This window comes from Sorex fumeus, unplaced genomic scaffold, assembly GCF_029834395.1.
Source record: "Sorex fumeus unplaced genomic scaffold, SorFum_2.1 ptg000051l, whole genome shotgun sequence".
NCBI lineage: Eukaryota > Metazoa > Chordata > Mammalia > Eulipotyphla > Soricidae > Sorex > Sorex fumeus.
In genome coordinates, this window is record NW_026606108.1 from 1,008,589 (window position 1) to 1,025,046 (window position 16,458).

The following is a 16,458-nucleotide window of genomic DNA, read 5'->3' on the forward strand; positions in this document are numbered from 1 at the left end:
AACTAATTTCTCCACACAAGTCTTAAGATATATCCACATAAAGGGGCCAGAGTGATAATACATCAGGTAGGGCATTTGCCTTGCGCTTGGCCAACCCAGGTTTGATCCCTGCTATCCCATATGGTCCTTCGAGTCTACCAGTAGTGATCCCAGAGCTAAAAGCCAGGAGTTAGCCCCTGAGTATTTCTTTATGTGGCCCCAAAACCAAAACCAAGATTAGGTGCTCTTATTTTCCTCCATTTATGGATGAAGAGGCTGAGACACACAGAAATGAAATAATTTTGACAAAATCTTATAGGAAATATTGAAATGAGATCCTGAGCTCAAACGATCTGCTTTTAAATCAGGGAGTAGTGGGCTGGAGCGATAGCACAGCGGGTAGGGCGTTTGCCTTGCACACGGCCAACCCGGGTTTGATTCCCAGCGTCCCATATGGTCCCCCGAGTACCTGAGTGCAGAGCCAGGAGTAACCCCTGTGCATCGTCAGGTGTGACCAAATAAATAAATAAGTCAGTGAGTGGTGATTAAAGATGTAACATGATTTGCAGGATTCAGGAACTATGACTTAAAATGACAACTTCCTTAATGAGGAGGGGTCAGACAGGTTTTTATAAAGAAGCAGGTTTTGGAGGATGAGTCAGCTTTTAAGTACTTTAAATAGAGACATTGAGATATAATTTGTGTGCTATAAAATTCACCTTTGCAGGACTTTCTGTTTTATGGGAGTTGTGTTTGTTTATTCACGGGTTATGCAGTCGCCACTGTCTAACATTTTTGTCTCTCCTAATGAACCCAGTGCTCATTAGCAGTCCCTTCTCTTCTCCATTCTTCTTTGGGTGACCATTAATCCATTTTGTCTCTATAGAATTTAGCTTCTCTGCATTCCACATAAACAGGGTCATCCGTTGAGGTTCTTCATAATGTCATATATGAGAATACTTCATTCTTTTTTTTAATTGCCAAATAATATTCCGTTGAAAACTTTACATTTTCATCCATATGGTGGATATTTGAGTTGTTTCCATTTTGGGTTCTTAGGAATAATGCTGCCATGAGCATTTTGTGTTCAGATTGTCTTGTGAACATATGTTTTCACTTCTCTTGGCTGTATACTTAGGAGTGGAATTTTGGGGTCATGTAATAACTATGTTTAACCTTTTAAAGAACTACCAGATTGTTTTCCAAGCTGCTGCACCATTTCACTTTACCTTCCACACTGCATCAGGGTTGCAGTTTTAGGGTTACTTTGTTTTATTTCATTTACTTCTTTCTTTTTTCTCCTTCCTGATTTTTTTGTTGTGATCTCCAGGAGCTGTACATTTCTTTTTTTTTTTTCCCTATTTTTTTTTTTATTAGTGAAACACCATGAGGTACAGTTGTAGATTTACTATTTTTTGTGCTTGGGCTTTGATCACACAATGATCAGATACCCATCCCTCCACCAGTGCCCATTCTCCACCACCATGGATAATATCCCCCCCACCCCATCCCCCCCATCTCCCCCTGCTTCTGTGGCAGGGCAATCCCCTGTGTTCTCTCATTTTGGGTGTTGTGTTCTGCAAAAGAGGCATTGAGTGGCAACATGTTCAGTCCATAGTCTACTTTCGACATGCATCTCCCCTCCTGGGAGGATCCTCCAAACACCCTTTTTTTGGTGCTCCCTTCTCTATCTGAACTGCCCTTTCCCCTAGAATACCCGGCTGGCCTCTAAGTTATGGAGTAATCCTCCTGGTGCTGATCTCAGCTATTCTTGGGTATTAATCTCATACTTTGTTACCTTATATCCCCCAGATGAATGCAATCTTTCTATGTCTATCCCTCTCTTTCTGACTCATTTCGCTTAGCATGATACTTTCCATGTTGTACCACTTGTATGTAAATTTCATGACTTCATCTTTTCTAACAGAGGAGCTGTACATTTCTGTTGCAGTGCTTGCCAGGGGTCACATAAGCTTGTGCTACCAGGGATCACCAACACAGTGCTATTGGGATTGTACTCAGCAATGAAGGGATGTCTGGAGGTGAACTGGAATTTTGCCTCTAAGGCAGGCACTCCACCACTGAGTCAAATCACCAAGCCATTCCATAGGTCTTTTTTTAAGTAGGAAGTGCTAGAAGAATGGCGTTTCAGCAGGCAAAGTGTGAGAGTTCAGGACTGGGTTTTCTGGCATAAAAGTACAAGTTATGGGCCAGAGCGATAGTGCAGCAGCCAATATGGGTTCAATCCTTAGCACCACATATGGTTCCCGGAGCCCTGTATGAGAGATCTCTGAGTACAGAGCCAGGTGTAAGCCCGAGCGCCACGAGGTGTGGCCCAAACTACCCATCCCACTCCTGAAAAAGTAAGTACTGGTCAGGTCTAAGGAATGGTGAAGAATCGAGGGATTAAGTGGAGAAATAGGAGAAGGGGTGGTCAGGTAATGGAGAATCTTGTGTGTCTTGATAAGAAAGAAATTGAACTTCACTCTGTAGACAGTTTGACCTTCGAAATGGCTTGATCTGAAGTATGTGGTGATAATCCTGACAGTGGAGTGGAAGAGGGAGGGGGGCCTAAGATGAGAGTCATAGACGTAAACCCATGCCAGTCCTAGGCGTGAGCACGAGCATGGCAGCTGTAGAAGAGGGCCCTGAGTCTAGAGAGTAGTGTTGAAACAACAGTTCTCCAGCTGATGGGTTCAGACCAGTGGATGCAGTGGAAGTTTGTTTGTTTTGTTGTAGTGTTACTGATTCGGGTAACCAGTATTACTGACCCTGACTGGAAATGTGGGGTGTGTGTGCATGAGTAATGGAAATGACTTAGGTCTGTGGGATGGTTAAGGGATGAGTGGAGGTGGCCATGGCAGTAACCTTCATACTTTCTTTGATCACATGTCCTTCAAAAAAGGAGTTTGGAAAACTACCACTTGTACTATATTTGTTTTTTTTATTTGGAGGGTGAATATTAGAAATGCTCAGGGTCTACCAGGACCACAGCCAGTGATTTGGGGCTTCACCTGGCAGTTCTAGGGGGCCATCTAAACACCAAGGATGGGACTCGGGGCCTCACATCTGCAAGGCCTGTGGTTTATTACTTTCAGCCTTCTACCCACCCTTTTCTTGTATAAAAGGATGGGTAGAAGACTGAAAGTTTTCCCTAAAAGTTTTAGGTATAAATTGAAATAAAAAATATGTAGCTGGTGGTAAACATTAACATTTTGAAACAAAATTGTTACCATAAATGTAATAGCAATTCTGTCCCTATTGTCATCCTCTTAATAGGACACATTAAAAATTTAATCACAGATGCCAGAGTGATAGGACAGTAGGTAAGGCACTTGTCTTGATTTCAAGTTTAGTTCCCAGCATCTGATATACCCTGAGCCTGACAGGAGTAATCCCTGAGCACAGAGCCAGGAGTCCACTCTTGTGCACTGCCAAGTATAGCCCAAAATCAAATTAAGCACAGGTTTTGCATATAGGAGATCTGTGTTCAATCCTCAGCACTGGGGCTAGAGAAATAGTACAAAGGTCAATACTTCAAAAGGTCAATACTTCAAATCCCGACATGTGTAGACATGGTCCCCCAAGCACTGCCACATGAGAACCCTGAACACTGGGTGTGCCTTACCTCCAAATAAAACAGAAGCAGTCTCTAGCACTGCATGGTACCTTGAGCACAGAGAGGAGTGACCCTTGAGCACCACTGGGTGTGAGCCCCATCCTCCATCTTAATTTTAACCCAGATATTTTACATGTTGATGTTTTTTTCTATTTGAATGTATAATTTACTTAATTTCCCCCACAAATTTTATCCTAAAGGATTATATTTTTTGTGTTTATTTTTAGTCACACCCAGTAATGCTCAGGGGTTACTTCTGACTCTGTACTCAGGAAACCCTCCTTGCGGTGCTCGGAGACCCATATGGAATGCCAGGGATTGAATCTGGGTCGGCCACATGCAAGTCAAGTGCCCTACCCATTGTACTATCGCTCCGGCCCTAAAATACTGTATTTTATATATATATTTTTTTTATATATATAAAAATGTATATGAAAGGTGGTAGTGTTGTCTCTGGGCCATATCCAGCAGTGCTTAAGGCTTCTGGGTCTGTGCTCAGGGGTCACTCCAAGTGGTGCTTATGTGTTATGGGGGTTGATTCAGGGTCAGCTGTGTGCAAGGCAAGTACCTTAACACCTGTATTATATCTCTGGCCCTTGACTTGTTTTTTAATTTCCTATACTAATGTTCTCTGGATTGAAATATTATAATTATTAGAAGTATGAACTTCTAATATTCTGAATTATTTAAATATGTATATTTTAGTTTTTATGTTTGTAGAGAAAGCTGTAGTATCAAATGAAGTTTGTCTTCCAGGTTGATGTCATTAATGCATAGAAGAAAGAGTAGTTCTCAGTAGAACAGAGTGGAGGAATCAAGATTATCAACGCATATATTCAAAGATCATTGTTTTGTGGCCTGGAGTAATAGGAAGCAGCAGCAGTGATACTTGCCTTGCATGTCACCAAACTGAGTTCGATTCCCAGCACCCCCTTTGGTTTGAGTCCGCCAGAAGTGACCCCTGAGTGCAGAGCCAGGAGTCAGCCAGAGAGTCGGGAACGAGCACCATTGGGTGTGGCCCTCAAAAACTAAATAAAAAAAAAATAATTGTTTTGTTTTGCGATTCTGAGGCCTGACCCGTGGCCTCCTTCACATATGAGTGTACGTGGTGTATGCTACAACTGAGCTACAACCCTGGCAGAGACTTTTTCCGTAGTTTATAGATCTGTGTGTGAATTGAGTCAGTTCACATTTTTTATAGAAGTGACACTGAGAAATGTTGTCACATAAACTTGTAGATAGGAATGGGAGGCATTTATTGTAGCAGTAACACTCAATTATTTGAATTCCTTCTGACATATATGCCAAAATTACATCATGATCTGTCATCAAAAATTATTTTTAATGATCTGTCAGCTGACAACTCAAAGAGTTCCTCCAAATTTTGTATAGAGTAAAGAATTAGAAACTATCTGATTGGCAAAATAGGTCAGATCATTCATTATCTACTTCGCTTTTTCTGGGAATTATGTCTTATATAAAGTTTACCAATACTTTGAAGTCTAATGGCTATTAAATATCCATGTTATTCTTTAATTTACCTTGTATCCAACATATTTGGATGAGTTGGGGAAATTAAAATACTATTTTAGTTCACCTTTCGCAATTTATTTTGTCATATATTTTTACTCTGGCTATGCTTCTAAATAGTAGTTTTGTCAAAACTTTGTGGCTACAGATTCACTCTTTCAATTATAGGAAATGAATACAAAATAACCTAATTGGCAAAGGAGTTTTCATCGCCAATGCATCCGGCCAAATTACTTATTTTCTTATTTAAAAAAAATTCTGACTTCATTTTTTGTTTCTTATAAACTATTTTGTACACATTCCCCTGACAACTGTCTTAATTCCAAAAACAACAAAAGCAGAACACAAATTAATTCCACTGCCTGAAACATCACTTAAAAGTGACATGACTTTGATGCCCTGGACCTAATATTATATTTAGCATTTAATAGCAGCATCAGTGCTCCCTTAGTAAAGATACAGCGGAGTCCAAAGCCTTTTTTGAAAAATAAGTCTTGGGTCAGAGAGATAGTACAGCAGGTAAGATGCTTGCCTGCATACAACTAATCCTGGTTCAATTCTGATACCACTTACGCTCCCAGCACTGCCAGGAGTAAGCCTAAATAAACACTGCAGAGTGTGGCCCAAAAGTGATTCCCAGCAGCTACAGGGCTTTCCTTTCACCTAGTCAGCCCAGGTTGGATCCCTGAGCACAGTCAGGTGTGCCCCTTCTGCACTACCCCTCCCCCCAAAAGTTTCCATTTGTTTTATTTGGTGTCCTAGAACAGTACACACTAATAAAATAATTCGGAGGAGGAGAGAAATAGGGTATGTTTGCTTGTTTTTAGAAAGTGAGAGGGCATGTGAAATGAAACCTGGAAACAGAGTGACTGGAAGTCTGAATGCAAAAAGCATTCTTAGATCAGTCTTGAGGAAAAGCACATGAAGATAGAGGATTTGGGGGCCTGAGCGATAGTACAACCAGGACAGCACAACCTGGATTTGATCCCTAGCACCCCATATGGTACCTCGAGCACCGCTGAGTGTGACTGAAAAACAAAACAAAAAGATGAAGGATTTGGAATTGGATTCCTTTCAATACATGTTTTCTTACACAAGGGTTGCATGTTTGTAACCCTTTAGGGATGTGTCTATTCCAGTTTTAGTGCACTGATCGAAAATAAAGATGAACCGTGGTGTAGAAGTTTGTGAAGAGCTCTAAACTGGGAGCCAAAGTTAGGACTCAGGGGAAGCATGTTTTGGGTGCCGTTAAAAGCAGTAACAATGAGTCCCTGGAGAAGAGAATGTAGGACGAGAATAGAAGAGCCATTCATTTGGGAAGGGAAATGAGTGTTCTCATTTCTCTAGTAAGCAAAGGAGACAAAATAATCAGAGCGGTGAAAGGGGAACCTCTGGATTGTAATTTAGGAGCTCAGAGAGGATTTCAATAAGGTCAGCCAGTGTGTGGAGTGGTGCTGGTGGCTAGAGAATGAGATCTGAAAAAAGAGGTCAGGAAAAAGGCCCCAGCACATTCCACAAGAGAGACTGTCTTACTGCCTGTCGCAGGATCTTATCTGCAGCAAGACATGGCTGCCCTCCACATCACATGTATTCTCACAGGCATTCTCAAGTCCCCAAGCTGAACCAAGTTATCCTGCATGTCGCAGCAGAGAATGGACCCCTCGAGGGCCAGAGCAGAAGTACAGCCGGTAAGGCGGTTGCCTTGCACATGATTGACCCAGATTTGATCCCTGGCCTCCCATATGGTCCCCTGAGCACCACTTGGAGTAACTCCTGAGTGCAGAGCCAGGAGTAAATCCTGGGCATCGCATAGTGTGACCCAAAAAGCCAAAAAGGAAAAAAAAAAAGAAAAGAAAAGAATGGACCTATCTAGCTTGGATTTAGATACAAGGACAGAAAGTTAGTAGATTCATTCTCACTGTCCTGCCTCGGACACTGGCAACTTCCCTACTTTAGGGAGATATAAATGTTTGCTGCATTTATGACCTCTGTGATTCTTCCCAACATCGTGGCCCTTCCCATCGTGCTTCTCTTTCCAAGGGACCCAGAGGACCCTCATGGGCCAAGGACTGTAAGAATTTCCTAACCTGCCTTTGTTGGGGTTTGGTTTGGTTTTGGGATTATGGTTGTGCTCAGAGCTGTTCCTGGCTCAGTGCCCAGGTGCCTGTGGGACCTTGCATTGCCACAAATGGAGCCTTGGCCTCTCTCCACAGCATGTTCTCCAGCCCTTTGTGCTGCCTCTTCAGCCCTGCACCTGCCTGCCTGCCTGCCTGCCTGCCTGCCTGCCTGCCTGCCTGCCTGCTTCCTTCCTTCCTTCCTTCCTTCCTTTCTTTCCTTTTCTCTTTCTTTCCTTTTTTCTTTCTTTTTTAATATTTATTTATTTTGCATTTTGGGTCATACACAGCGATACTCAGGGGTTACTCCTGGCTCTGCACTCAGAAATTACTCCTGGTGGTGCTTGGGGGACAATATGGGATGCCGGGGATTGAACCTAGGTTGAAAGCATGCAAAGCAAATGCCCTACCCACTGCACTATGACTCTGGCTCCCACCTTTCTTTTTTTTTTCTTTCTTTCTGTTTTAGGTTACACCCAGCAATGCTCAGGGGTTACTCCTGGCTCTGTGCTCAGGAATTACTCCTGAAGGTGCTTGGTCGACAATATGGGATGCCAGGGATTGAATCTGGGTCAGCCGCAGGCAAGGCAAACGCTCTAACCACTGTACTATCACTCTGGTCCCCATACCTTTCTTTTTTAGTTCTCCTCTTTCCTCAACATTGTTGAATCTGAGGAATGGAGTTATGCTGTCACCCAGGCTTGCGCTCCTGTAGTTGTGAAGCATGCTGTATTCTGATGACATTGCTTGCTGGGGATCCAAGCTTCCTGGTCATGGCGCCTGTATGCACTATATAGTTGTGCTCTCCAGGAGTCACACCCCTGTTATGGATGCAGTGCTTGGATGTATCTGGTGACAGTGCCAACAGAAATGCCTGCAGACAACACAACTACCAGGCACAAAGCAGAATTCTTGGGACTTCATTCAGTACATAGGGATTGAACTGATAGCCTTATGCTAGCAAGGCAGATATTCTACGACTTCCCTCCTCTCTTGTTTTGATTTTTTTTTGTTTGTTTGTTTTTGGGCCACACCTGGCAATCCTCAGGGATTATTCCTAGCTCTGCATTCAGCGATCGCTCCTGGCAGTGGTTGGGGGACCATATGGGATGCTGGGGATCGAACCCAGGTTGACCTCATGCAAGGTAAACACTGTACCCACTGTATTATCTCCCAGGCCCCAGTCTTTAGTTTCATATTCTCTGGAAAAATAGTTGAGCTAGAGAGGCAGAGAGATAGCACAGAGGGTAGGGCACTTGTCTTGCATACGGTTGACCTCGGTTTGATCCCATATTGTTTCCCAGAGCATCTCTGGATATGGTGAAAAAAATAACCCCAGAAAACAAAACCAAAAAAAAAGTTGTGGTGGAATGGTGATAACCAAAGCCGGAAGTGATGAGAATTGAAGTTATGGTTGACTGGGGACCTAAGAATCTCCTGAGGAACTTAGCATCGGAGGGAAAGAAAAGTGGGATGCTCGCTACAAGGAAAACTTGTTATTTCTAAGACTGATGACCCTCAAACATACTGAGAAAGAAACAGGGAATTCATAGAGGATACTGAAATACGAGAAAGGCAAGATGCCTAGTAGAAAAGAAGCACTCCCGAAGAAAGTGGGAGGGAGGCGCTGGGGTACCAAGTTTGTATTATGTAAGCTGCCTGTGATGATGATCAGTTTACGATGACTCTGTAATTAGGTTGCATTGTGGAACATAAGTATTTGATTTAGTAGGAGGAGCAGGGATCAATCCTGAGATATAGCTTCACACATTAGAAACTTCTGAAGATGACTAAAACTAGTTTCTCATCACAAAATTTTATGTTTTGTAATTTGTTTTAGGTTTAGTATGAGCTTTAATAGACATAATCTGAAATACTACGTACTGCCAAAAAAGCCTAAAAAGATAGCATTTGATTGCTTAGACTGGATCAGAAAACATCATCCACGTGAGTACAGCCATGTGATAAATTATGCCCAGAAGTATAAATGTCTTTCTGATACCATTTAGATTAGAATATGTAAAATTGCATATTAAATACTTCTTTTTATTATAACACTAATTTGCTATTTATAGAGTAGAATATTGCAATTCTCTCAGTTCTGAAAATTATAAAGTCTAATTTGGTTTGATAATAATAAACCCTCACAAAAAATTATTATTAAATAGTCTCTCCTACATACCTATATTGTAATTCTTGGTTTCACTATCTTCCTCTGGCTTCTATGAATAAATTAATTATCAGCCCTTTGTCCTAGTGTCTTCTCTGGGTATGTCTGCTCTAGGCATAGTAACTAAACTTAGTTTCTAAAATTCCTGCCAGTTCTTTTTTTTTTTCCCCTCTGCCAGTTCTTCATATAGAACTTGTTTTCTACTGTTTCGTGGAGAATTTGTTGTTGTTGTTGTTGTTAAACATCTAGATTTTAGATCTTTAATTTTCTGGTTTTAAAAATAGTGTTGAGGCCAGAGAGAGAGAGAGAGAGAGTACAAATAAGGTGCTTACTTTGTATACAGTAGACACTGAGCTCCACCATGAGTGATCCCAAAGCTCAGATCCAGGAGTAAACCCTGGGTAATGCTGAATTTAGGCTTCCCAAAAACAGTGTTTAAGAATTTCTTGCATTAAATTTGTTGTCTAAATATTTCTATAATGTTGGAAAATTTTTTAAAACTTTACATTTAGTTTCGGTACCACACCCAGCAGTGCTCAGGGCTTACTCCTGACTCTGCGCTCAGGGGTCACTCTTGGTGGGCTCGGGACCATGTAGGATACCGGAGATCGAACCTGGATCAGCCACGCACAAGGCAAACACCCACTGTACTTTTGCTTTGGCTCCAATTTTTCTAAGTTTTAAAATTATGAGCAAAACTTTTTCCTAAGTCCTTTGTTAGAGTGACTTCCCAGTTCATAATCCATGAGAAATAAGAGCCCTAGTGCTCATCCAGGTCTGCTGAAGGAATCACTCAGAGGGACGTTTGCGCATTTTCAGTGCACAAAGAGCCCTTGCTTGGATCATTCTGCCTGTGTGATCTTTGTACTGTAAGAGCACTGAACTCTTCATGGTTCAGGCATTTCTAGGAACACTGTAAGTTGTGTTCTTTGTCATGTTAACAGTCCTTATTCCTCAGCACTGTTTGATCTCTTGGCAGATAACTCAGGGATAATTTACTGCCTCTCCAGGCGAGAATGTGACGTAGTGGCTGACACCCTACAGCGAGATGGTCTTGCTGCTCTTGCTTACCACGCTGGCCTCAGCGACTCTGCCCGTGATGAAGTACAGCACAAGTGGGTTAACCAGGATGGTTGCCAGGTAAATTTTAAAAGTGATGTAGACTGGGGCTGGAGAGACAGTCCAGCAGGTAGGGTGTTGGCCTTGCATATGGCTGACCGGGTTCTATCTCTGGCATACCATATGGTTTCCCGAGCACCCCACACAGTAATTCCTGAGTGCAGAGCCCAAGTAACCCCTGAGCATTGCCAGGTATGACCCAAAAAGCAAAAAAGCAAAAGAAAAATTACAAAATATATGCAAGCTATTTTTACCTCAAAGGTAAAACAGGGTGGGAGAGATCGCTCAAAGAGTTGGAGCACATGTTTCGTATGCTAGAGGCCCTGGTTCAGACCCCAGTAACTCACAGTTTCTTTAGTACTGACAACAATGACACTCTAGCAGCGATTTGGGACCAGCCACCAGCACCACCAGTGTGGCCTTAAGACCAATGAATAAAGGCAGTATGCAGGGACTAGGGAGATAGAAAAGGGGTTTGGGCACATGCTTTGCTTGTGCCCAATCCCCTGTTTGGTCCCCAAGAGTATAGGGTTCTGGCAGTGCTCAGGGGACCATATCGTGGCAGGGATTGAATCTGGATTTGCTGCTTACAAGGCAAGTGCCCTACCTGCTCTTCTATCACTTCTCTAAAAACATATTTTCTTTTTCTTTTTTTTTAATTTTTATTAGTGAAACACCTTGAGGTACAGTTGTAGACTTACAAATTTTTGTGCTTGGGTTTCAATCATATAATGATCGAGTACCCCTCCCTCTTTCACACTTCTCTTTTTTTTTCCTTTCCTTATATTTATTTTTTGAATCACTGTGGGAAAAGTTACATAGCTTCCAAGATTAAGTCTCGGTCATACAATGATCAAATACCTTTCCCTTCACTGGTACATATTTTTCACCACCAAGAACCCCAATATACCCCCCTCCCAATGCCTGTGAGGCATATGGTTTCTACTTAACTCTCTCTCTACTTTGATTACATTCATTATTTCAACAAAAGATTCACCATTATTGTTTAGAATTTCCCCCCAACAATCAGAATTGCTGAAAAGGCATTGTGAAATAATTTGATTTCTATAGCTGGTTATGAGAACCATAGCGGCTGTGCGATTTTGGATTTCTGATATTTTATTAGGTAAGTCTGGAGGGATTTCTGCAAAGATCCAGATAATTACGAGATTGGTTTCTGTGCGTCTGGTGTTATGGCCATGCCGGAGAGCCACTCGTAGGGGGCAACTCGTGGCCTCGGTAGGGCGAGAAGGACAAGCCGGTACCACCCCCCTTCCCATGAGACTGCAGTTGCCCCATCACTACCAGCTCATACCTGGCCTTCCAATAAGCTCTGAGGTGGTGGCCACCTTGCTGGGGGCGGGGAGGGGGGGGTGCAGAAGGGAGCAACACCCTTTCCCTCAAAAACATATTTTCTTGACACTTCTAAATTTGTTCTTTCACAAAATAAAAATAAAAATTTCCTTAAATATAATTCACATACTAAAAATTTTATTTTTTCAAAGTTTATAGGTCAGTGGTTTTTAGCATATCTTACAAGATTGTGCAGCCATTACTGTTAACTCCAGAACATTTTGTCTTCCCCAAATACATATACAGTACCCCAAATACAGTACCCATGAGCAGTCACTTCTTGTGACTTCATTCCCCTAGTCCTTCCATCATTAATCTGTTAACCACTCCTAATGCTTCTGTTGATTTTTTATTTTAGACATTTTAAGTAACTTTGCAGAATGCTTTTAAGAAGTAAGCTATTTTATTTATATCTTTGGGGAAATTTATTATTATGACAAAATAATACTTTATTATATAGGAATACCACTGCTCATTTATCCCATCATCATTTGGTATGCAGTTGGGGCTATTCATGTTTTGTTTGTTTGCTTTTTTGTTTCGGGGCCACACCTGGCTGTGCTCAGTGCTTCCTCCTGGCTCTGCACTCAGAGATAAACTCTTGGCAGGGTTCCAGGGATTTTATGGGGTGCCAGGAACCAGACCCGGTCGACCTCATCTTGGGCAAGTGTTGTACATGCAGGGCCTGCTGTACTATCTCTCCTACCCCAGTATCTACTTTTTTCCCTTTGTGAATCATTTTTCTGTGAATGGTTGTGTACAAGTTTTTCTATGCACATACATTTTCAATTTCTTGGGTACATACCTAGGACCTTAATTACTGAGTAATATGATACTCTCTTCAACTGCTTTTCAGGGAGGGCCTCTCAAGCGCTCTGGGAACTGGGGGTCATTTGCAGCAATCTTCAGCCAGCTGGGCATGATGCGTTGGTGCTAGCACCAAGAATGTGGCATTACATGGACCCGGTGGTGCTGGGGACCACTAGCAATGTTTTGGGGGTGGAGAGGATGAATCTGAAACATGGGTTCAACCCAAACTACTGGATTATCTCCCAAGCCTGATGGTTAGCTTTTTGAAAACTGCCAAACTGTCTTTGAAAGCATCTGTATAAAATCTACTTCCCCATCAGTGATGCCTTGAGATTCTGATGTCTCCATCTTTTGACAGCATTTTTGTTTCTTTGTTTTTTTGTTTTTCTACCATACCCAGCCATGCCCAAAGCACACCCTTGGCTCTGCCCTCGGGATCATTCCTTACAGGACTCTGGAGACCGTATGGGGTGCCAGGGATTGAACCAGGTTGGGCATGAGCAAGGCTAGTGCCCTACCAGCTGTTCTCTTTCTCTGATTCCTCTTTGACAGCATTTATTTTATTTTCCCTATCGCTTCTTGGCCTTTTGGCTAAGATCAAGTGTAATATCTGTTAATATTTTATTTTTCCCTTATGTTCATCCTCATGAATGTGGTATTCACAAGAAAATGGAATCTCACTAAGATTTTGACTTATTTTTTTTCTAATAACTAATGATGTTGAACATCTGTTTCTAAACTGGAAAATTTGTCACACAAGTCGATCAAACAGAGAAGCTGAGAACACTAGTCAGCCCACACTTTGATGGTATCATCCTTGAATAGATTCCCCTAAATAAAGAATGGGTTTGAGGAAAATACTGTTAGCCTGTGAATGCTCACTAACAAAAGAAGAAATCATTACCCTAAAGATGAGCACAAAAATATTTCTCAAAATTATTTTTGAAAAAAAAATTTTATTTTTGATTGGAAAACAAAAGGTCTTAAAATAAGAGATACAGCCCAGAAAGGTGTAAGGAAACTTATGTGATCTGGAAACCGTTTGCCGTATGAAAAGTACAGGACAAAATGAAAAAGAAATGAAAATACAGCTTATCCAAACAAGAAAATGAAACAAATAAAATCATATATGTAGACAAATGATCCTCTCAAGGCCCAACATTTGAATCAGTGATGCAGTGAATGACTGGAGAATACAAAAGAAAGAAGATGAAAATTAAAGTGAATAAAGTCAAATATGTGTTGGTGACAGGGCATATGTATCAACCTAAAAAATTATAGTAAGGGCTGGAGCAATAGCACAGCAGGTAGGGCATTTGCCTAGCACACAGCCGACCCGAGTTCAATTCTCCGCCCCTCTCGGAGAGCCCGGCAAGCTACTGAGAATATCTCGCCCGCGCAGCAAAGCCAGGCAAGCTACCCGTGACGTATTCAGTATGCCAAACACAGTGGCAACAAGTCTCACAATGGAGACGTTACTGGGCCCGCTTGAACAAATAGATGAACAATGGGAGGACAGTGCTACAGTGCTACCAAGAAGGAAGTCAGGTTAGTTAGATTTATTATAAATTTTTAACAAATGCGCATTTTAGAGGCCAAAGAGATTGTACAGCAGGGAGGGCACTTGTCTTGCATGTGGACAACCTGGACTCGATCCCCCAACACCCCATATTATCCTGTGAGCCCCTCCAGGAGTGAGAGTGACCCTGAGCACAGATAGGCATGGCTTGGGCAGGAGGGGTAGGGCTTTTTTCTGTCACACCTGGCCAAGCTCAGGGGTTACTCCTGGCTCTGCACTCAGGAATTACTCCTGGCACTGCCTGGGACCATATGGCATGCCAGAGATTGAACCTGGGTGCAGGTGCAAGTCACATGTCCTATCCGCTATACTATCACTCCATTACCATGTATGGCTTTTTTTAAAAAAAGAAAAAATACATATATGTGTGTGTGTGTGTGTATGTATGTGTATTAACAGATGTCTGCCAACCTTCAAAAAGTTCCAACATTCTTTTCCTTTGATAAACTTTTTCTGAAGTTTCCCTGAAAAAATACTCCAGTGAAAATAACAAAAAAATTTGACAAGAAAATAATAACAAACACTGGCTTTGCAATATGTTATAAACAGATCAATGCATCAAGTTTAGAAATAAAACAGAAAACATGTAAATACAATGTGTCATAAAGAAGGTATTAAAAATGCATAGGGGTTTGGGACCATAAGAGAGAGCTCAGTGGCCTGAAGAACTTATATGTGGGAGGCCTGGGTTTTATCCCAGACTCTGGGTGATCTCCCAAGAATAGAGCCAGTAGTAGTCCCTGAGCATTATAATGTGTGGCCTAAAAACAACAAAAATATTTTAATAGCATTTAAAAAGTAGGAACTAAGAAGGAAGATCTAATGAGTGGTATTGGTTACTTAGTAGAGTCTTTTTATATCCTCAATAAAATAAATCATAGGTACATAACAGTTTGGTACTTTCAGATTATGAACTGTGAGTGGAGAAGAATCTCAGCTTAAGTATAGCCCAGTGGGGCCAGAATAATAGTACAGTGGGAGGGTATTTCCCCTGCACTTGACCAACCTGGCTTCGATCCCTGGAACTCTGAGCACTGCCAAGAGTGATCCTTGAACACAGAGCGAGGAGTAAGCCCTGAGCACTACTGGGTATGACCCAAAAAACAAGGGGATAAGGAAATACAGGGCTGGAGAGAAAGTACAGTGGGTAGGGCACTTGCCTGGTGTGCATTTGATGCTGGTTTGATCCCTGACATCGAAATGGTCCCTAAGCCTGCCAGGAATGATCCCTGAGCATGGACATGACCCAACCTTTACCCCTCCTCATCCTGAAAAACTAGAATGATTTCTTGAAAAGGATTTTTTTATTTTATTTTTTTGTTTTGGGGCCATGCCCAAATGTGTTCAGGGCTAACTCCTGGCTCTGCACTCAGGAATCACTCCTGACTGTGCTCGGAGGACCATATACGGTACCAGGGATCGAACCCGGTCTGCTGTGTGCAAGGCAAGTGTCCTACCTACCGTAATGTTATAGTATTTATATGCTAGTGAGGGAAAAAGGTAGTTTAAGACAGAATTCAAACGTCTTAACGTATGATTTGAACCATAGAAAAGAAAATGAAATCAAATAACTGTCACTGTCCTCCCATTGTTCATCAGTTTGCTTGAGCGGGCCCGGTAATGTCTCCATTTTGAGACTTGTTGCTACTGTGTTTGGCATATTGAATACGTCGCGGGTAGCTTGCCAGGCTTTGCCTTCGGGCGAGATACTCTTGGTAGCATGCTGGGCTCTCCGAGAGGGGCGGAGGAATTGAACCCGGCTTGGCCGGGCTGGCTGCGCGCAAGGCAAACACCCTACCCACTGTGCTATCGCTCCAGCCCCGAAATAGAATAATAGACCAGAAAAAAGATAGCAGCCCCTAGCCCAGCATTGCTGGGGACAGCACTCACCTGCATTAGACCATGTGCAATTTGGAGCTGCCAACTAAGAAAATTAATAAAGCCAATTTTTTATAGTTGTTCATAGTCTTTATAGTAAAAATATCCTATAATGAAGATACATATGTACACATTTACATAGCCATTGAAAGACTCAGAACACAAGTATGGTTCAAAGAAACTGATTTTTTTTAACCTAATTGTTTTTTTCCTAAGACTAGCTAATCCTTACAGTCAACATATAATATAACCAGCTAGACAGCTTTGATCAGCTTAGATTTGTGAGGTGGAATAAAACGTGGTTGTT

The 16,458-nt window shown here is 42.0% G+C and overlaps 1 protein-coding gene and 1 pseudogene across 2 annotated transcripts in view; both read left to right on the forward strand.

The window, feature by feature from the left end:
- The window catches only part of BLM (BLM RecQ like helicase), a 66,665-nt gene that overhangs the window by 22,844 nt on the left and 27,363 nt on the right, over positions 1-16,458 (forward strand). For both annotated transcript variants that reach the window (XM_056124532.1, XM_056124531.1), the window contains 2 exons: positions 9,083-9,189; positions 10,392-10,552. In XM_056124532.1, the coding sequence (XP_055980507.1) occupies positions 9,083-9,189; positions 10,392-10,552 (268 nt within the window). The remainder of the gene's footprint in view (positions 1-9,082; positions 9,190-10,391; positions 10,553-16,458) is intronic.
- Positions 13,266-13,341, forward strand: LOC130033217 (uncharacterized; annotated as a pseudogene).